The sequence below is a fragment of the Bactrocera neohumeralis genome, chromosome 5 (assembly GCF_024586455.1).
Source record: "Bactrocera neohumeralis isolate Rockhampton chromosome 5, APGP_CSIRO_Bneo_wtdbg2-racon-allhic-juicebox.fasta_v2, whole genome shotgun sequence".
Classification (NCBI taxonomy): Eukaryota; Metazoa; Arthropoda; class Insecta; order Diptera; family Tephritidae; genus Bactrocera; species Bactrocera neohumeralis.
The window spans coordinates 71,770,240-71,788,371 of NC_065922.1; the positions used below are offsets into that span (position 1 = coordinate 71,770,240).

Below are 18,132 nucleotides of genomic sequence, written 5' to 3' on the forward strand. Positions count from 1 at the left end.
ACAATTCATTAAAATTATAAATAACATATCTATGGCATCACTGTAACTGTCATCATCAAACGCCGCTCTTTTTCATCGGAAGCTTCGAGCGTATCTAAGGAAATAGCAGTAATATCCGCTGGTTTAAAAACTTAAATATGTGAAATTAAGTAGCTGAACAAGTTTTCTATTTAAACTTTTAATAGAACTAGTGTTTCTGGTAATTTCCAAACACAAAACGCGTGTGCAAAATTAAGTAATTATAACACAAGCTGTTGTGTACAGAAGTGCAGTTTCACTGCTGCCGCTGACAAGCAAATTTGCAAGAGTGTAATACAAGTGTTTCTTTGACCAATTGAGATTTCCCAATAAGTTGCTGGAGAAACGCTGTAACATGGACCATGTAATCTATTAATAACCACTCTTATTCTACAATCAATAACAAAGGTGAGTCAATATTTCTTTTACCTTGCTTGCTTGCACTGCTTATAAAACATAACCTTACTTATTGGAAGAACCTCTAACCACTTTCAATTAAGCATTTCTAAAATGCATGGTTTTCGCTTGCCATTCCCTTAAGTCTGCTTCACAACATTCAATAGCTTAATACCGTTCCACTTAGGCCGGAAGCATGGGCGTCCAAGTTTTCCAATTGTGATTTGAGGCGTTGAGCAGTTTAAGCTTTGTATATTTGATGGGAGTAGCAATTTTAATAAGCAAGCGCAATCCTTTAAAAGTAAATTATATAAATGATTTCTTACTATGAAAATGCGAACCTTTTAAAACGGTTTTTTAAAAAATTTTAACTCTTAGCGTGCTACTTATAATAATTTTGGAACTACTGCCCCTGCTTTTCCCTCACATTTAATTCGCACCAGTTTTACGGCTGTCTATTTAAATAAATACAAAATTCGCCAATTTCGTTTTTCACATATCCACTAAATTATTTGAAATGTTTTCCAATATTTTATTATTCACGTTGAAATATTTATATGCTTACATGGTAAGTTTACAAATTGTTTGCTTGCAATTATTTCACTGTTGTTGTTGATTTTATGTTATACATTTATGTATTTTAATGTTATTTTAATGCGCATTTGTAAATCTAATGTGTATTATATAATATTAGTTAGGATTGTTTAGTGTTTTGCAATTTGCATTTAAATAATTATTTACTGCTTACTTGTTTTCCGCTAAAAACTACGATAATTGTTGTATGCCGCAACTTGGTTGGCGTTGAAAATTTACAAATTAATATATGTATGTATGTATATATATTTTATTTATTTACTGTTATAAACAAGTGTTAAAAATTAATTTACGTTTACGTTTTAGAATTGGAATTTGCGTTAAAATTGTTAATCGCTAACGAATTTATTGTGATAACTTTTAGTTTACTGTTGGTTTGCAGCAAATTTTAAACTTCCATTGACTATTTAATTAAACGCAAAGAAATCACTGACTGTTGCAATACAAATTTGCACAATTTTAGCGCATACACCGCAATGTAATGGTGTGTATGCACGACAAAACTGTTTTGGCGTTATAAACGCACGACAATTAATGCTAATATTTTTTACTCTGCGCGTCAAATGTTAATATTTTTTTGTGGTGACTTTTTTGCTGTAAATTTTTACATATTTTTTCATTTTTATAATTTTTTTTTATTTTTATTCTGTGTATTTTTTGCCAAACTGCGTAAGATCACTATAAATAATAAATACAACAATGCGTAAAATAAAGCGCCATAATAGTTGGCAAATACACTTAAAGAAATATTTTTGTTTAGCATTAAATGTTATGTAATTTAAAACTAAATATATAATTGAACTTAGCATTAATTTACATTTAATATTAAATTATCATATTTTTAAAGAGTTAAACCATTAATATGTTTCCGTTATAAAAAATAGTTTTACAGCTAAAACACATGAAAAAATCAAAAACATAGTTGCATTCGTTTTTGTAGTTACTACAAATATAAATTTCAACGAAAAGTTATTTTTCATATCTTACAAATTAGGCATTATGTACAGTTAATATTAAACCAATTAATTTTTTTAAATTTATTTTGATTTTTTTTCCAATTTTTGTTTAATGTTAATTTTAAAAGCTTTCATTGTAAAGAAAACGGCAAAACGTACTTTTCACATAATATGATATCATTGTTGTTGTTGAAAAAATGAGCAGTTTACGCTACGCAAAGAAGTGAAAATAAATAGGTTTTTGTGTGCATATGTACTTAAAATATGTTTCACTTAAATCAAAATCAATAATGCTCTATTAAAAAACAAATTTGCACTCTAGTCAACGCATAAGCTTTTATTAAATCGTCTGTTTTACATGTTTTGCTTGAAAAGTTTTTTTTTTTTGTTTTTGCACTCCGTTTCGGCTGTTTAGCCACACAAAAATGTTAAACAGGCTTTCTCTCTTCCTATATGCTTTTTATTTTGCCCAATTTCTTGTACTCCAAACTGACATTTGCTTTACGCAAAAGTATGCAATTAATTTTTTTTTAGTTATTTTATATGTTTTATATAAGTAAATCTATTTGTTATTGTTGCTGTGTGCGTTTAAACACAGCAACTACCAAGAAAGTTCAAAGTCTGCACTCCTGCATGGAGGACCAGCACAAAAGCCAGGTGCTCAAAGTGGTCTGAACTGTGTGTACGCGGTGTAAACAACATCGATAACAACGTGTGTTATCGTTGTAAACAGTTCTCAATACAACTTTTCGCCACTATACAAATGTGGTTTGTATACAAAATGCTTAGCAGCCAGTTACAAGTTGCCAATTCAAAGCCAATGCGCGCACATTTGCTGCACAAAACAGTTATGCGCGCGCACACACGCACGCTAGTTTTTCTTTTAAATCACCACACACACGTAAACGGTTATTAGCCGCACATTTCTTAACTTTAAATACAAACGTTTGGCTTTTGAAAAGCTTTTTGTTTTTTGACTGACCACCATTAACGCTGTCCCCAACTGGTTTCCAAGTGTTTTCGACTGTCATTTATTTTGTAAACATATCGCAAACTGCTGCACAACTATTAAACTTCTACTTCTATGCTTATTTCTGTACTTTTTGTTTCAATATTCATTCAACTTGTGAGTTTTCAACTGCTCATACAATTTCAATACATTAGTTTTGACGCAAAAAAACATTACTATGCTCTGCCGCCCAGTTAAGTGTGTTTTTGTTTAAAAATTCTCCAAAGCCCGTCGTAGCTTTTTACAATAAAATGGACATTAAGATTCACGCTCCTTCTTCACCTTAACCTCCTCACCCAGTATAGTGGTGATTTCGCCTTGCATAAAAGCCCACGGAATCGTCGAATTAGCCAATGGACAGCGATCACCGCTGGGACAGTAAACTTCATTGCCCAGACCCTGCAAAAAATTGCACAAACATTAGTTTAAATATTTTTTTGAAAAGATGTACACAAAACTCACATTTTGTCGCTTGATGCTCTCTCGACTGCAGGGGAAGCAGAACTTATGATGATTAACAGACGGGCACTGCACGAAGTGTGTATCCTCTAGCCGCTCCTGACACAATGTGCACTTGAGTGTGGCATTCTGCGCGGCAGCAGCCGCATTTGACGCGGACGCGCCACCAGTTGCTGCGGCATTGGCTGCATTCATGCCGCCACTGGCTGGACCATTGCTGTTATTGCCGCCTGGACCGCCGCCATTGCTGTTGCCACCGACATTTGCGTCGGCGCCACTTGCGCCCGGCGGTAGTGGTCCGTTATTGCCACCAGCATTACCGCCACTGCCGCTACTCACGTTGACTGCGCCGTTATTGTTGGCGTTGCCACCACCCACATTGTTGCCGCTGCCCGGTCCAACTTGTGGTGTGTTCGCTGGACTGGATTGTACCTCCGAGCTGGTGACTGTGGTGCTCGAGACGTGACGCGAACCCGACGAACGACGCCCGGACGATGAGCCGGCTGCAATAAAAGAATTAAAAAGAAAAAATTACTTTTAATGAGTTCATCAACCATGGATAAATATTGGTAGTGAGTACAGTTACAAACAGTTAGTAGTAATGAGTATGTGTGTGCTAGTGATTGTGTGCTTAGGTGTAAATATGAGTGCACAGGTAGTATGAGGTATGAAGTTAGTTATTCTACTTGGACGCTGCACAAAAACTGCCGAAATCCCACGAAAGAAATCAAACAGGACGCACGCTGCACCGTTATCTCAAAGTTTTCTACGAATTCACTGTTTCACCTAAACCAAAATGGTCGCCAAAGAAGTTCTACCAATTTTACAACAAAATTACTAAGACCAATATATAAATACAGTTATTTTCTTTACTGTTTGTTTAAGTTTCGCTTAGCACTGGGACATTACTCACCCGAACTATTCGGTGAATGTTGGCTGCCGCGTGATGCTGTGCGCGGCGGCGGCGGTCCCGGTGGGCTCGGTCCATTCCTTGGACTACCCGGTGGTAATGTCTCTGTAATAGACATGAGATTAGCCATCGGACTTTGTGCTAATTGAGTGACTGAACAGGCGGTTGTTGGTAATTGTGGCAGAGGTGGTGGTGCTATTGACTGGTGTGGTGCTATAGATTGAGGTGGTAGTTGTTGTTGTTGTTGCTGTTGTTGTAGTGATATTTGTTGTGGATGTTGTTGTTGTTGTGATGACAAAGCTGGTGACGTCGAATTGCCTAACGGCACAACCGGATGTGGCATGGGCGGCACATAAACTATAAAATTCGAATCGAATCAGACAAATATGCTTGACGTTCTGGCTGCTATTTATGTATGTACATATGTTTGTTTTGAATTTTTGAAATATTTTCATATTCCGCGCACACACAATTAACCAGCTAACACACATAAACAATGTAGAAATGCATTTTCTCTTTCACAATAGAATTAATGACACTGCTGCGGCGTGTGTATGTGTGAAGCGTTAGTTAAAAAGTATGCCGAAATAATAAACAAAAGTTATAAATAAAAAAATTAAAAAAAAATATTTATTTCAAAAAAATAAATGAATTAAAAAAACAAAATTATAACAATAAAAAATTATTATTAAAAAAACTATATATGTAAATTAGAAAAATTTAATAAATTAAAACAGTTTTATTAATTGAAAAACACATAAAATAAAATATAAATAAAAAAATGCAGAGATATAGTATGTACATATTTAAACTAAAAACAAAATTATATGAACTAGAAAAATTAAATAAATTAAAAAAGTTAGTTTAATTAAAAAATAATAATAATTAAAAAATATAGTTTTCAACGGAATTGATAAAATTGTAAGCAAAAATATATGTACATAAGTAAAAAAAATTATTTAAATTAAAAAAAAAAATAAATTAAAAAATTTATATAAATTGAAAAAATAAAAAAAATATATATGTATTTATGTAAAGAAATAAAAAATACATACAAAAGTTATGTTAAGTGAAGTAAAATCATTTTAATTAAAAAAATTATTCTCAAATTCACATTAATAAAAATAGCTAAAATGAAATTATACTTATTTAAATATGAAAAATATAGTATAAATAATTAACACAGGCTGGCAACTCCATTTAATATAAAAAAAATTATACAACATTCGTACAACAACAATACAGCAATTATAATTTATTTTTTAAATTTATTTAATTTATTAGCTACATACATACATATGCATTTGTACAGTGTGTCAAGTTGCAATAAAATTGCATAATTATGACGAAAAAATCCCAGCCACATGTAGTCACAAGCTTTGAGATAATCACAACAACAACTTAACACCGATTTAGTTAAAAAAAAAATTTATATTTTCGAAATTTCGTTTGTTGAGTGATTTGGTAGGTGCCGCACAGATTTTTTACTCAAATTTTTTTTTGTAGTACAGCTGTAGTTTGACACATGCAAGATATTCAGTGCAGTTAGTACGAGTTTTTAGATATTTTTTATCAGAATTTTATGATAAAAACACTGGCATATTTCATTTTAAAAGAAACGAGAGTTTCTAAAATCTTTTCTAAATAAAAATTTATACATTTTGTGAAAAATTTTCGTAAATTTTCGTGTGGACTAAGCTCTCCATGTTAGCATACTTTGGTTTTACGAGTTTCCAAACGATTGGCTCCCTTTTGTAAACTTTAATGCAGAAATTTCTATAATCCGATAAGTTGATTCGAGGTTGAAACTCTATCTCCGCTTACTTATCGACAAAATCGATTTCGACATTGCTTTTTATAGCAACAGAGGCTCCCATAAAAATTTAGATATAAAAATAATTATTTTCAACTCGTTTAACTACTTTTCTATAATATATACATAGGTACTCTAAACTCTACTTTATGCTTATTTAAGCCGCGATAAACTATCGACTATTTATCGACAAAAACATTCAATATTACTTTTTATATCGAAAGGGGATCCTGCCTAAACATTTTTGTATATGTACATATAAAAATAAACATGGTCCCTTCGAGTAAATAGTTATTTCGAGTCAATTGACTCCCTCAATATAGTATATACGCCGAAACTTCTATAAACTAATATACTATTCCCTAATAGAGCGGAGTTTAATGACTTCAATCCGATAGGAAGTATAAAAATACACACTTAAATACATATAGACGCATGAATGAGCGCAAAATTGCTCGCTACTCACTCAATTATACCCACATAATTACATACATACATATTGGGGTTGCGTGCGTTCTACACGTAGAACATTGTAAACATAATGCGCCTGGTAATAACATCAGCCTCTACATACATACATACATATGCATGTTTGAACATATTTATTTATTTATGTTCGTATATGTATACGCGTAAGCATAAACATCGGCCCAAGGGAAGAATAATGGACTTCAGCTTCATTTTCGTGCTGAATGAGGTCCAAAAATAGCTTTTTATAACAGACGCATTCTTCTTTTATAGCAGAAACACACTTTAATAAACATGAGCACGAGCAATAACGCAGAGCAATGGGGGAACGCAAGCACCGTGTGGAAAGAATTTCTGTTTACAAAACCTATAATGTTAATTTCAATAAGAATTCTTCACACTATGCGAACGTTGCTAAACTAAACAAAAAAATAGAAAATGTTTTGTATAAATAAACAAACTTTCAAGTTGGAAAATATTCTTGAAAACTAGTCGTACAACAAAAAAATATAATTATAATTATAGCAATGTTGCAACATTAGCGTGAGATCATGATATAAAACGTACAGCGCTTAATTTGTGAGGCGGAAAGCGCTACGTCGTTACTTGACGATCTCTTGGTCCATAGCTAAGAGTTTTTGGAATCTCAAAGGGCCGATCTTTTGACAAATATTTGGGAATCCAGTGATCTCCGGCTCGAAAACTAATCACGCCTAATAAAAACTAGGGATATGCTTACATTGAAGTCCATTATTATCGTTCCTATCCAAAGAAGTTTAAGTCTACATATGTACATACATACATATGTATGTACATGGATTTCTCTGGAATACGCAAATTGTTGCTAGAAAACTTCAGAAGCCCTTTTACCGTTAATTGAATTGATTTTAACTGTTTCAGAACAATTTATAGGGAAAACTATTTAAAAAAGCAGATTTTTCATTCTAAGAAACTGCAAACGCCTTATCCGTTCGCATGGATAAACCCGGATAGTATGAATATTTTTATTATTCCATTACATTTCATTTATGCAATTATCCGGTTATGCAAATTCACGCAAATCCGGTTAATTTTAATTTTTTATTGACACGGATAAAACCCGGATAATATAATTCTTATTATACCATTACACAATAATTAATTTGTGCGATTAACCGATTATCCGGTTTTACAAAAGTCCCTAAAATACGTTTTTTGTTGACAAGGATAAAAACGTAATAGTATAGACCTTGTTGGAATTCAATTAAAATTTATTTGTGCAAATATCCCGATATCCGTTCTTCCCTTGACATGAATAAAACTAGTTTAATAAAATATACGGTTAACAAATCGTTTCCCATATACACGGATAGAAATCTGATACCCGGTTATTATTTCGTTAACATGAAGTTATTATTTTTTTAAAGGGTTTTTGACACCCTTTTTTTAGATTTTTAAAGCTAACACCGAAACGGGTAAACTTTCCTTATTATCAAACTGTATGGCTGCCCTTCACCTCATGCTTTCTAATATTCGCATATTTAACTATTATCAAAATAATTGAAATTCGGAAATTTTTTCTTCTTAATAGCGGATAATGTAATTTTAACCTAAACCGGATAGTTTCAACAAATTATCAGCGTTTACCATTAATATATTTATCCAAATTTGCATTTTTTCTGATATCCGAATGTCAAATTACTATTCGAACAACTGAAAATCGATTTCTCCGCTTAGATTCAATAAGTTGTCAGTATTTGCCATTTAAATATTTCTTTTATGCAGTATTTTGCTGATATCCAAAAACCCGACAACCAGGATATCCAGGATATTTTTGTTTAGAGCCAACGGAGAATGTAATTTTCGGTTTATCCAGATAATTTCAACAAATTTTCTGCGTTTCCTATTTATAAATTTATTTTATGCGGCCTTTTTTTGATTTCGGTTACTATCCGAATAAGTGAAAATCGTTAAGTTTTCATTTATGATAGCGGATAACATAATTTTTGGTTTATACGATTCTATGTCGCATGTTTTCTTTTATATCCGAGTAATAGAAAATCGGTAATTTTTCATTTCGGTTAGCGGATAATGTAATATTCGGTTTATACGATTCTATATCGCATTTTTTCTCTTATCCGAATAATCGAAAATCGCTAATTTGTCCTTTAGGTTAGCGGATAATGTAATTTTCAGTTTATACGATTCTATATCGCATTTTATCTTGTATCCGAATAATCGAAAAGCGGTAATTTTAAATTAAGGTTAGCGAATAATGTAATGTTCGGTTATACGATTCTATATCGCTTTTTTCTCTTATCCGAATAAGCGAAAATCGTTAATTTTTCATTTAGGATAGCGGATAGCATAGTTTTTGGTTTATATGATTCTATATCGCATTTTTTCTTTTATCCGAATAATAGAAAATCGGTAATTTTTCATTTAGGGTAGTGGATAATGCAATCTTCCGTTTATACGACTCTATATCGCATTTTATCTTTTATCCGAACAACTAAAAATCGACAGTTTTTTGTTTGGACTATCAGATATTGTGATTTTCAGTTGATACGATTCTATATCGTAATTTTTCTTTTATCCGAACGACTGAACATAGCCAATTTTTCGTTTGGGCTAGCGGATATTGCGATTTTCGGTTAATCCGTATAATTGAAGACTATTCTCACTATATAAATGTTTTCGGATACTTTCAACAAATTATCAGCAAGTAAACTGCTCGGAAAGGGTCTAGCCGCTCATTACAAATATACTAGAAGTTCCTCTTTATCACCACTCTCATCACATACATATGTATGTATGTATGTATCTATTTACAAAGTATGCAGCTAATGGGAGCATGTCAACATCTGCTTGTTTATGTAAATTTCAGCTGCGAATGACGATAGCCAGCCGCTCACAAAAAAGAAAATGAAAATAAGGGAATTTTTGTGCTCATCTACATATGTTTTGAAAATTCGTGTTGCTTTGAAATTAGCAAAATAATTTATGTATGTACGTACATACTAAATATACTATGTAGTCATTTATATACATATGTACATACATACATATGTGTGTATGTAATATAAATAGTATAAGTTTAGAATAGATTGCTTATGCTGTACACTACACCCACACACACACATGCTTGCAAAAGTATTTGCTGAATATGCAAGTCGCACTCATTCATTTGCACAAAGCGACAACAATAACAACAAAAACATATGTATTTATAATATATGCATACGTCACTTATGTTGTTGCTGTTACTGTTGCTGTAGTGGTAATGAATTCCATTTACGCCGCTGCAAGCCTCCTAAATCCACTGACATACCCTGCCCAAACGGGCTGACTGCCTTTCAAACAAGCTTTTGTCGCCTTTGTATTTACTATACTATATTTATATAAGTATTTTGTGCCCTTATGTGTGTGAACTAGCGTATTTTTATAAGCGTATATGTGTGCAGCTGTGCATTTATGTATGAGCGCGCGTATTTTCGTGACGTTGTGACGACGCAACGACCCCAAAATTCACTGCTACGTTGCGGAGCGCCTGCTGTTCAAGTGCTGCTAGTTGAGCTAGTGAATGGGGCTGACATACTAGTATATTTGTGTGTCTCTGTGTGTTTGTAGCGCAACGTGGGATAGTACAGAATGCTGTATGTTGAAAAACGGGTTTGTGCGCATTCATAAGAAAATACTGGAGTAAGCCTCAAGGCGAATTTTTTTATTCAGGAAAGGCGTAAAACAAGAAAACACATTAACTTACGGCTGCAACGAAGCTGTAATACCCTACACAGGTGTATATCTTAGACCATAAAGGGTATCAAAATATCATTGTTTGATTTCTATCGTTCAGTTTGTATGGCAGCTATATGCTATAGTGGTCCGATTTGAACAATTTATTTGAGAGATTGTAGTGCTGTCTTACATAATCTTCTGTACCAAATTTCGGGGACAGATCTTGTCAAATAAACAGGTTTTTCATACGAGGACTTGGTCTTGATCGTTCAGTTTGTATGGCAGCTATATGTTACTGCGATCCGATCTGAACGAGATGTACGGAGATTGTTGCGTTGACATGGATTATAATATATGCCGAATTTCATGAAGATAACTGGTCGAATAAAGAAGTTTTCCAGACGACAACTTGATCTTGATCGATCAGTTTGTATGACAGCTACATGATTAAGTGGTCCGATATCGTCGGTTCCGACAAATGAGCAGCTGCTTAGGGAGCAAAGGACATGTGCAAAATTTTAGCTTGATATCTCAAAAACTGAAGGACTAGTTCGCGCATATACAGAGTGACGGATACCACTAAATCGATTCTGATCGTCACGCTATCCAAGAGTGACAACTGCTGGCGTACGCCGATGACATCGATAACATTGCTCTGCTTTCTTCAGGTTGGACACAGAAGCGAAGCAAATGGATTAGTTAGTGAACGAGGGCAAGACGAATATCTCCTGTCATCAAAGAAACAGTTGTCGCACTCGCGTCTTGGCTCCCACGTACCTGTTGACAGTCATAACTTCGAAGTCGTAGATAATTTTGTCTATCTTGGAACCAGCATTAAGACCAACAACAACGTCGGTCTCGGAATCCAACGCAGTATAACTCGAACTCCAACACGGAAGATTGAGAAGTTAAGTCCTCCCTCGACGAAAAAAGACCAAATTCTAAAAGTCAATCATCATCCTGCTACCGCCCTGACATCGAGACATGGACGATGACAGCATCTGATAAATCGGCGTTACGAGTTTTCGTTAGAAAGAATCTACGGAAGATGTGTGGTCCTTTGCGCATTGGCAACGCCGAATACCGCAGTCGATGGAACGATCAGCTGTACGAGCTTATACGGCGTCATTGATATACATACATAGATCAGCGAATTAAGAGACAGTGACTACGCTGGCTAGGACATGTCGTCCGGATGGATAAAAAATACTCCAGCTCTGAGAGTATTCGACGTAGTACCCGCCAGGGAAGGCAGAGGGAAACCTTCACTCTGTTGGAAACACCAGGTGGAGAAGGACCTGGCGGCTAGCCTTGGAATCTCCAATTGGCGCCAATAGTGTTAAAAACTTCGTGGCAAACTTGATACTCCCTTTCAGGGTTTAGAAAAGGAGAGCGTGCAGTTGTGAGTATCGTAAGAAGTTGTTGAGAGGCATTGAAAGCAAGTGCAAACTTTGCACTCAGCTTTAGAAACAAAAAAACCTTGAAAAGTCGAAGCTGAAATTACGACGTATAAATTTTGGACTTGCTGCTCTAAATTTTTTGCACGGAAATTTGCATTGACACGCAAGTTTTTGCATTTGGCGTAAACAAGCGACATTGCAAAATGAAACGCGCTTGCATTTTTTGATACACGATTGAGAGCGCGCGTTTATTTGCGCCTGCAAAACCCGTTAAGTGCAAAAAATGGCGTTAGCGCCGATGCAACGCTGTTGCCATTGAAAACGAGTAATGCAAGTGCACGCTTGCTGTTTGTATGCGACCTGCGACACCGACAACATTGCATTGACAAACGCAGAAAAGCAGAAAAAAACAAAAGAGAATAATGTAAAAGCAAATGCAAAAAAATGCGACCAGTTGCGGCCAGCGAAAAAAGGCGCAATAAAGTGAGCGAGAAATGAGTGAGAAAAACCAGTTTACACGCAGTCCGTGGAGTTAGGCGGTATACATAGAAAATATATGTATGTTATTCAAATAAGCGCAAAGTAAATAAAAAAGCAAACCGAAACCGGTCGTGCAAGACGTGCGGCAAGATAGCGTCCGCACCGCCGCACCGCTCAGCTGTTCTACGGACAAGTACACGTACGACATAGCACACCACATACAAAAGCAGCGCGTACGCGACAACCGGTTCGACACGCCACAAATGTGCGCGTAAACGTAATAGCAAACGCCTAGGTCGCATTTGCCGCCCCACGCTTCGCGCCGCCACCGATAAGCCAGCAACCGCAACACACTCACGAAGAGTCACAGGCATTTGTACGCGCACTGACTGCTTAATAAACGTCGTGGCGTGTAACCGGCTAAGCTTGGCTGCCAACAACAGCATGCGAGTCAGCAAAACACGCTCAAACGACCGGCGTATTGTCTTGCATACCAAACAGTATGTTAATTTTTACTTCGTGCAAAAGTTAATCAACTTTTTATGCTTAGTTATCACAAACGTGTACAAAAAGGAAAAAAAAAAGAAAACGCCAAGCTATGGCGCAGCAGACAATGAGGCAAAGAAACAACGGATGACAACAAATGAGCAATAGGCATTAAAAGGCAGTAGCGGCAACGTATCACGTCGCTCAAGTGGGTATTGTACGAGTAGTTGCTGCCGCGCATACGAGGAAAATCGCTACGACATGTGCAAACCAATTGCGGCAAGGGGTCCCAATGGGGAAGTTGAAGAAAACTAGTTACGAATATGGTGGAGTGAGTGCGTGGCAACTAGCTAGAGAGGAAAGGAGACTTAGAACACAGAAAAGTTCAAGATTTGACGCGTGTCGCAATCTTTAAAGAAAAAGCTCGTTAAAGGAAGCTCTTACAAAGCTTTAAACTTCGTTGTTCAACTGGGTACTGAGTTTGCTCGACGGTTTCTGGATATCATTAGAAGAAAACCCTACAGAATGATGAGTTCTTAGAGCAACGCAACTCGACCGTACTCTCTTTTAACTCTCCAGATAAACAGGCCATCTTAAACATATGACCAGAGTCCCACAGAAGGATTGTTCCAGGACACTGTCATCCAGACCTATGTATGACAAGAGTGCCAAAGAAGATATATTCCAGGAAACTGTTGTTACTTGAAGAAAGTGAGTTCATAAAAGATCAACTCAATAGCTTAACGGTGAGAATTAACATGATATTTCAGAAGATATGGAAGATAATGAAATTCCCAATGGTTTATTTCTGTGTTATTGGATTAAATCGACGGAAATAATACGTGACAAGCAGGGATTCGGCGAGAATTGAACTGAGATTCCAGAGATACGGAACACTATGAAGTTCCCGCAGTCTCATGCCTGGGTCAGTGATTAAAATCAGTGCAAATAATCCACGATATTGCTCGTTATCGACAGAAATTTGTGGAACTTATTGGTTTCGAAGAACTATACAATATTTTATAAAGCTAAGGAAGCCAAACTCAGATCATGTCAAATAGCATGGTTGCTTCAAACTAAGTAGTCCGGCTTTAATACCCCAAAAGCTACAATGTGAGACTGAACAGTGCCAATTAAATATCACTAAGGGGAAGATGGAGTCATTTGTAGAAGTTCACGCAAGTGAGGAAAGTTCTCTGATTGACGTTCACTTCGAAGTGGCTAGAAACGATTCTTTTACATATGACACAAACAACTCACGACTTCCCGTCCTAGACCAAGTATCCTCTGGGTAGCCAAAGAACATTCGTTTGAAGTAAAGCCAGTAAAGAAGATGAAGAAGGCTATAAAGGAAGTTTCAGGAACCTCGTTTTGATGGTGAGGGTGACGGTGAACTCCTAAAATATCACCAAGTCCACTTTCGCTGTGGTTCGAACTAAAATTATATGAAAGGCGTGAATTTCATGGATTTTCTGCTTCACACAGATCCGGATCAACCGTTAAGACCAGCATAAGCTATTTGCGATATTGGTTAGATATGAACCAAGGTTTCTGGAACTTGAAGAAACCTTATACACGATACAGTGGGAGATTTAAATATCCCAAGGCTGCTGCGGGGAGTTTTAAGAAACTTCTTTTGACGGAAATTTTCATTTTATGAAGAAAGCAAGCGCTTAAAATATCAAATCAGTCAGCTTTTGGTGTTGGACGAATTGGGATTATATGAAGGCCGTGAATTTCATGGAGGCGCGGATATCAGAGATATGAACAAAGGTTTCTGGAACTTAAAGGAAATAAGGCCAAGGATATGACGAGACGTTTTCATTGAGTTTCTACTGCACACAGCTCCGGTTCAGTCGATAAAGCGAACCATATAATTAGGAAAAGCAGTCGAGGCGAACCAAAAACAACCGCGATTAGGTCGGTATTGTGCGAACTAGCCAATGACAACAGAACTGAAAACGGCGCAAATACAAAAGGCCTGAAATGCTGGAAAAACCTTATTGATGTCCTAAGTTCCAGCGTGCAATTAGTAAAAAATTATTAAGTTATCAAAAAAAGGGATCTTAATGATTCCAAAGCTTCTTTTGCGGAAGCGACCTATGCAGACTCGGCACAAAATACCAGAAAAGCATTCCAGTTGAACTCAACTCGACCATCAATCGAAAAAGAACGCAAATCCATGCACGTTTAATATGCGGACAACGTGTTTAAGAAGCGCTACATTGGGACCAACGCCAAGCTGTATGGCGACTTGCCACATACATACTTATGCGCATACATAAGTATTCCTGCCTACCGCCACTGAGCACCGGAACTGAACTCAAATGCTGTGGAAGTGCTTAGTATAATGTGAAGCCAAATAATAGGAAAAAAAGAAAGAAGGAAAAAACTTCTTGAACTTATTGCTGATGGCTACGCAGTCATGACCAGCATATGTAAAAGACACATACAACACCAAAGACGCGTATGGTTTACAAAATTGAAGGATTGACGAAGTAGCAACGATGTAGCATATGCTCGTAAATTTGTAAACGTGCTGCACAAAAGTTGCTTGCGGAATTCATAATTTTCCACTAAGAAAACCTTGAAGGTTGAATGGCTTACCATGGCAGCAATAACAATGGACGCAGAAGGCGCAATTTGGGATTTGAAATTATAATTAGATTCAAATATATGTACGCGGTGCCTTCGGCCAAACCGAAGACATTATTCAAATGTAATCCTCAAATTCAATGCCAATAAGGGTGTGCAGCGCGCCAAGTAAGGTAGTTAATGTGTGTGGCGCAGCGCGGTAGTGGCTCTAATGGATTTTGTAACCAAGCGAGTAGGTCTTACCAGAGTACAACAGAAGTCATTGAACTCAGCTGACAAATAAATGTGGTCTCAAGAGCTTTAAGACTCATACGCAAACTTTTTTGAAGGTTATACGAAGCTTTTGTGATACATAAGTTCAATCGATGGTGCTAAAATCGCCGGACAAGGGACGACTGCCATTACCCCCCATCCTTCGGACCTAGTGGTTATAGCAAAAAGAAAGGTTTTGGAATTTTCAAGGCTCGCTACAAAAGCAATAAGTACTGTTATCGCCACTCAGTTCCTGACAACTTGAATACTGAAAACGCAATAAGCACCGTTATAGTCATATAAGCTCTAAAATTTTACTTTCCACACATTTCGAGCACTGCAAATGCGAACTACAGTTATGAACGCAGAGTATTCCATAACGATCGTAAAGCTTCTAACAATATTAGAGACTTCATCAAGATTCTGCAGGCGCGTATATTCTAAACTACTAAAGCAACAATCGTCTACTTTACAGCGCTCATAAAAAAAGCTCTACCGCACCACAAACAACGCAGCATTGAAAGGTAATATTGCAAAGTTCACTTCGTCACGTATGCGTAATAAAACCGAGAGTCACGACTGCGCGCATGTCGCGTACAAAGGCAATAACGTTATACCGGCCGTTATGTAGCCAAACTGTCATCGCTTAATCAAATGTATTATTGACAGTGTTGTTGGAGCGGGTGGTGATTTGCTCTGCGGACAATAGCTAAGGTACAAACGGGCACTTGAGGACGCGTACGTGATGAGTACGCTAAAATGTTGCCTTAAGTAAGATATAGTGAGGAGTGCGAAGCAAGTAGGCGTTGTAGTACTTGTTGGTAACCAGCACTAGTCCAAAGCATATTGAGCTTTGACTGATTTTTGCGTCTGTTCCCATGTATTCGTGGCATTTCTGCCACAAAGTTTTCGACATTTTAAGCACTTTATTCTATGTGAACACACCTTAAGCATATTTCCATAGTCTATTTAGGCCTTATTTTTTGGCCAGGTTTAGCAATCAACATGGAAGGAAGTACATTTTCCAAACTTTCACATTGTGAAATCTTTCTTAAGCATTTGGCTTTGTGTAAACGCACCATAAGCTTTTTTTTCAAAGTCTATTTAGGCCTTATGTTTTGTTTACCATTTTAAAGGTTCGAAAAGTTATGACTAAAAGTCGTTGTAAAATGCTCAAAAACATATTTTCGAGCCATAATTAGGCAGTGCGCAGACTGAGCATCGGACTAGTTGCCATGCGACTAGTTTTTCCAAATTATTGAGAAAAATTTGCACTGCCTGCACAGAAACGTGCACACAAGCGTAATTGCATTTATTAGACCTGGATGTGTAAAGCATTTTCCTCGATGTTTTTGAATGGCATTCCGCGCGCACACTGCATAATAATGAATTTCGTATGAGTTGTAAGAGAGAGAAAATTAAAAAAATAAAAATACGAAAATAAAAAAATAAAAATACGTAAATAAAAATAAAATCGAAAATATCGAAATGTAAATGTTTAGCTTAGCAATTGGCAATTGCGACGATTTCGACGCTTGCGTTAGCGTACGCGGCGTTGCGGAGTATATGAAACGTGAGGCTGCTTGGCAATGCGTGCGTATGGTTGCCATATGTGTGTGTTGTGTTGGCATGTTTAAAATTCAACAACGACGCGCATTCGTGTTTCGTATTTATAGCAGCTATTTTGTTTATAATGCTAATTGTGCAAATGTTGCATGACTTTTTTTCGTTCGCTGTTTTTAATTGACGAGCGCAAGCACGCACAAATTTATAAATACATACGCGCACTGGCCACATGCGAACATACATACATAATTATATATATTTTTATATATAGTTTTTAGATACATGGTGTACCTTATGTGCCGCTTTGTGGCCGCCTCGCGTGCTTGCTGCTAGTTTTGTTGAAGAAAAACGCGACGCATGTGCGCGCATAGTGGAAAATTCAAGTCACACAAATGCTAGCATGCCGCACGCCAACATACAAATTGACACGCTCACAGCGCGCTTGCCAACGGCGTTGTTGTCGACGTTGGCAACGCGACTGGCATGCACAAAATCAATAAAATTTCATTAAAAATGCGCGAGCGCAACTAGAGAAAAAACGTTGCAAATTTTCAACAGCAACGAAGTAAATCAGCGCGCTCAGCTCCGACGCCTGCCGCGTATATAAATAGTAAAATAAGTAATAAACGGTTGTTTGCAACCAAATTTATATGCTTGTTGGGCATAGGCATTGCAACAGCGCTGAATTACAACCCTGATTTTGATAACGCAATTTTTGTAACGTTGTTTTTAAAATTTATTTTTAAACGCGCGGCAGCAGACAGTTTCTACGTGCTAATCAGCTGCTCATTTAATTTAGTAGATAGCTGTCAAGTTGACAATAAGTACAGATAGAGATTATTTATAATCTGTTTGCTTATCAAAATTGAAAAAAATTTTTACTAAAATAATATTATAATTATAAATTTTGATTTTGTCTTCTGTTGCCAACAAATCAAAAAATAAATAAAAATCAAAAACACACACTAAAATCTTCTTAAATAATCCATAAAGTCGCATTCGTCACACACTCG

General features: G+C 36.3%; 1 protein-coding gene across 4 annotated transcripts in view; it reads right to left on the bottom strand.

Annotated features, from left to right (window-relative positions):
- Positions 1 to 897: 897 nt before the first annotated feature.
- LOC126757895 (interferon regulatory factor 2-binding protein-like A) overlaps positions 898 to 18,132 on the bottom strand; it is a 32,483-nt gene continuing 15,248 nt past the window's right edge. For 2 of the 4 annotated variants that reach the window (XM_050471792.1, XM_050471793.1), the window contains exons 3-5: positions 4,346 to 4,699; positions 3,436 to 3,935; positions 898 to 3,372 (exon numbers count right to left, since the gene is read on the bottom strand). In XM_050471792.1, coding sequence (XP_050327749.1) covers positions 3,232 to 3,372; positions 3,436 to 3,935; positions 4,346 to 4,699 — 995 coding nt within the window. In that variant the 3' untranslated portion in view covers positions 898 to 3,231. The remainder of the gene's footprint in view (positions 3,373 to 3,435; positions 3,936 to 4,345; positions 4,700 to 18,132) is intronic. The other 2 variants (XM_050471794.1, XM_050471795.1) reach the window with 2 other exon arrangements.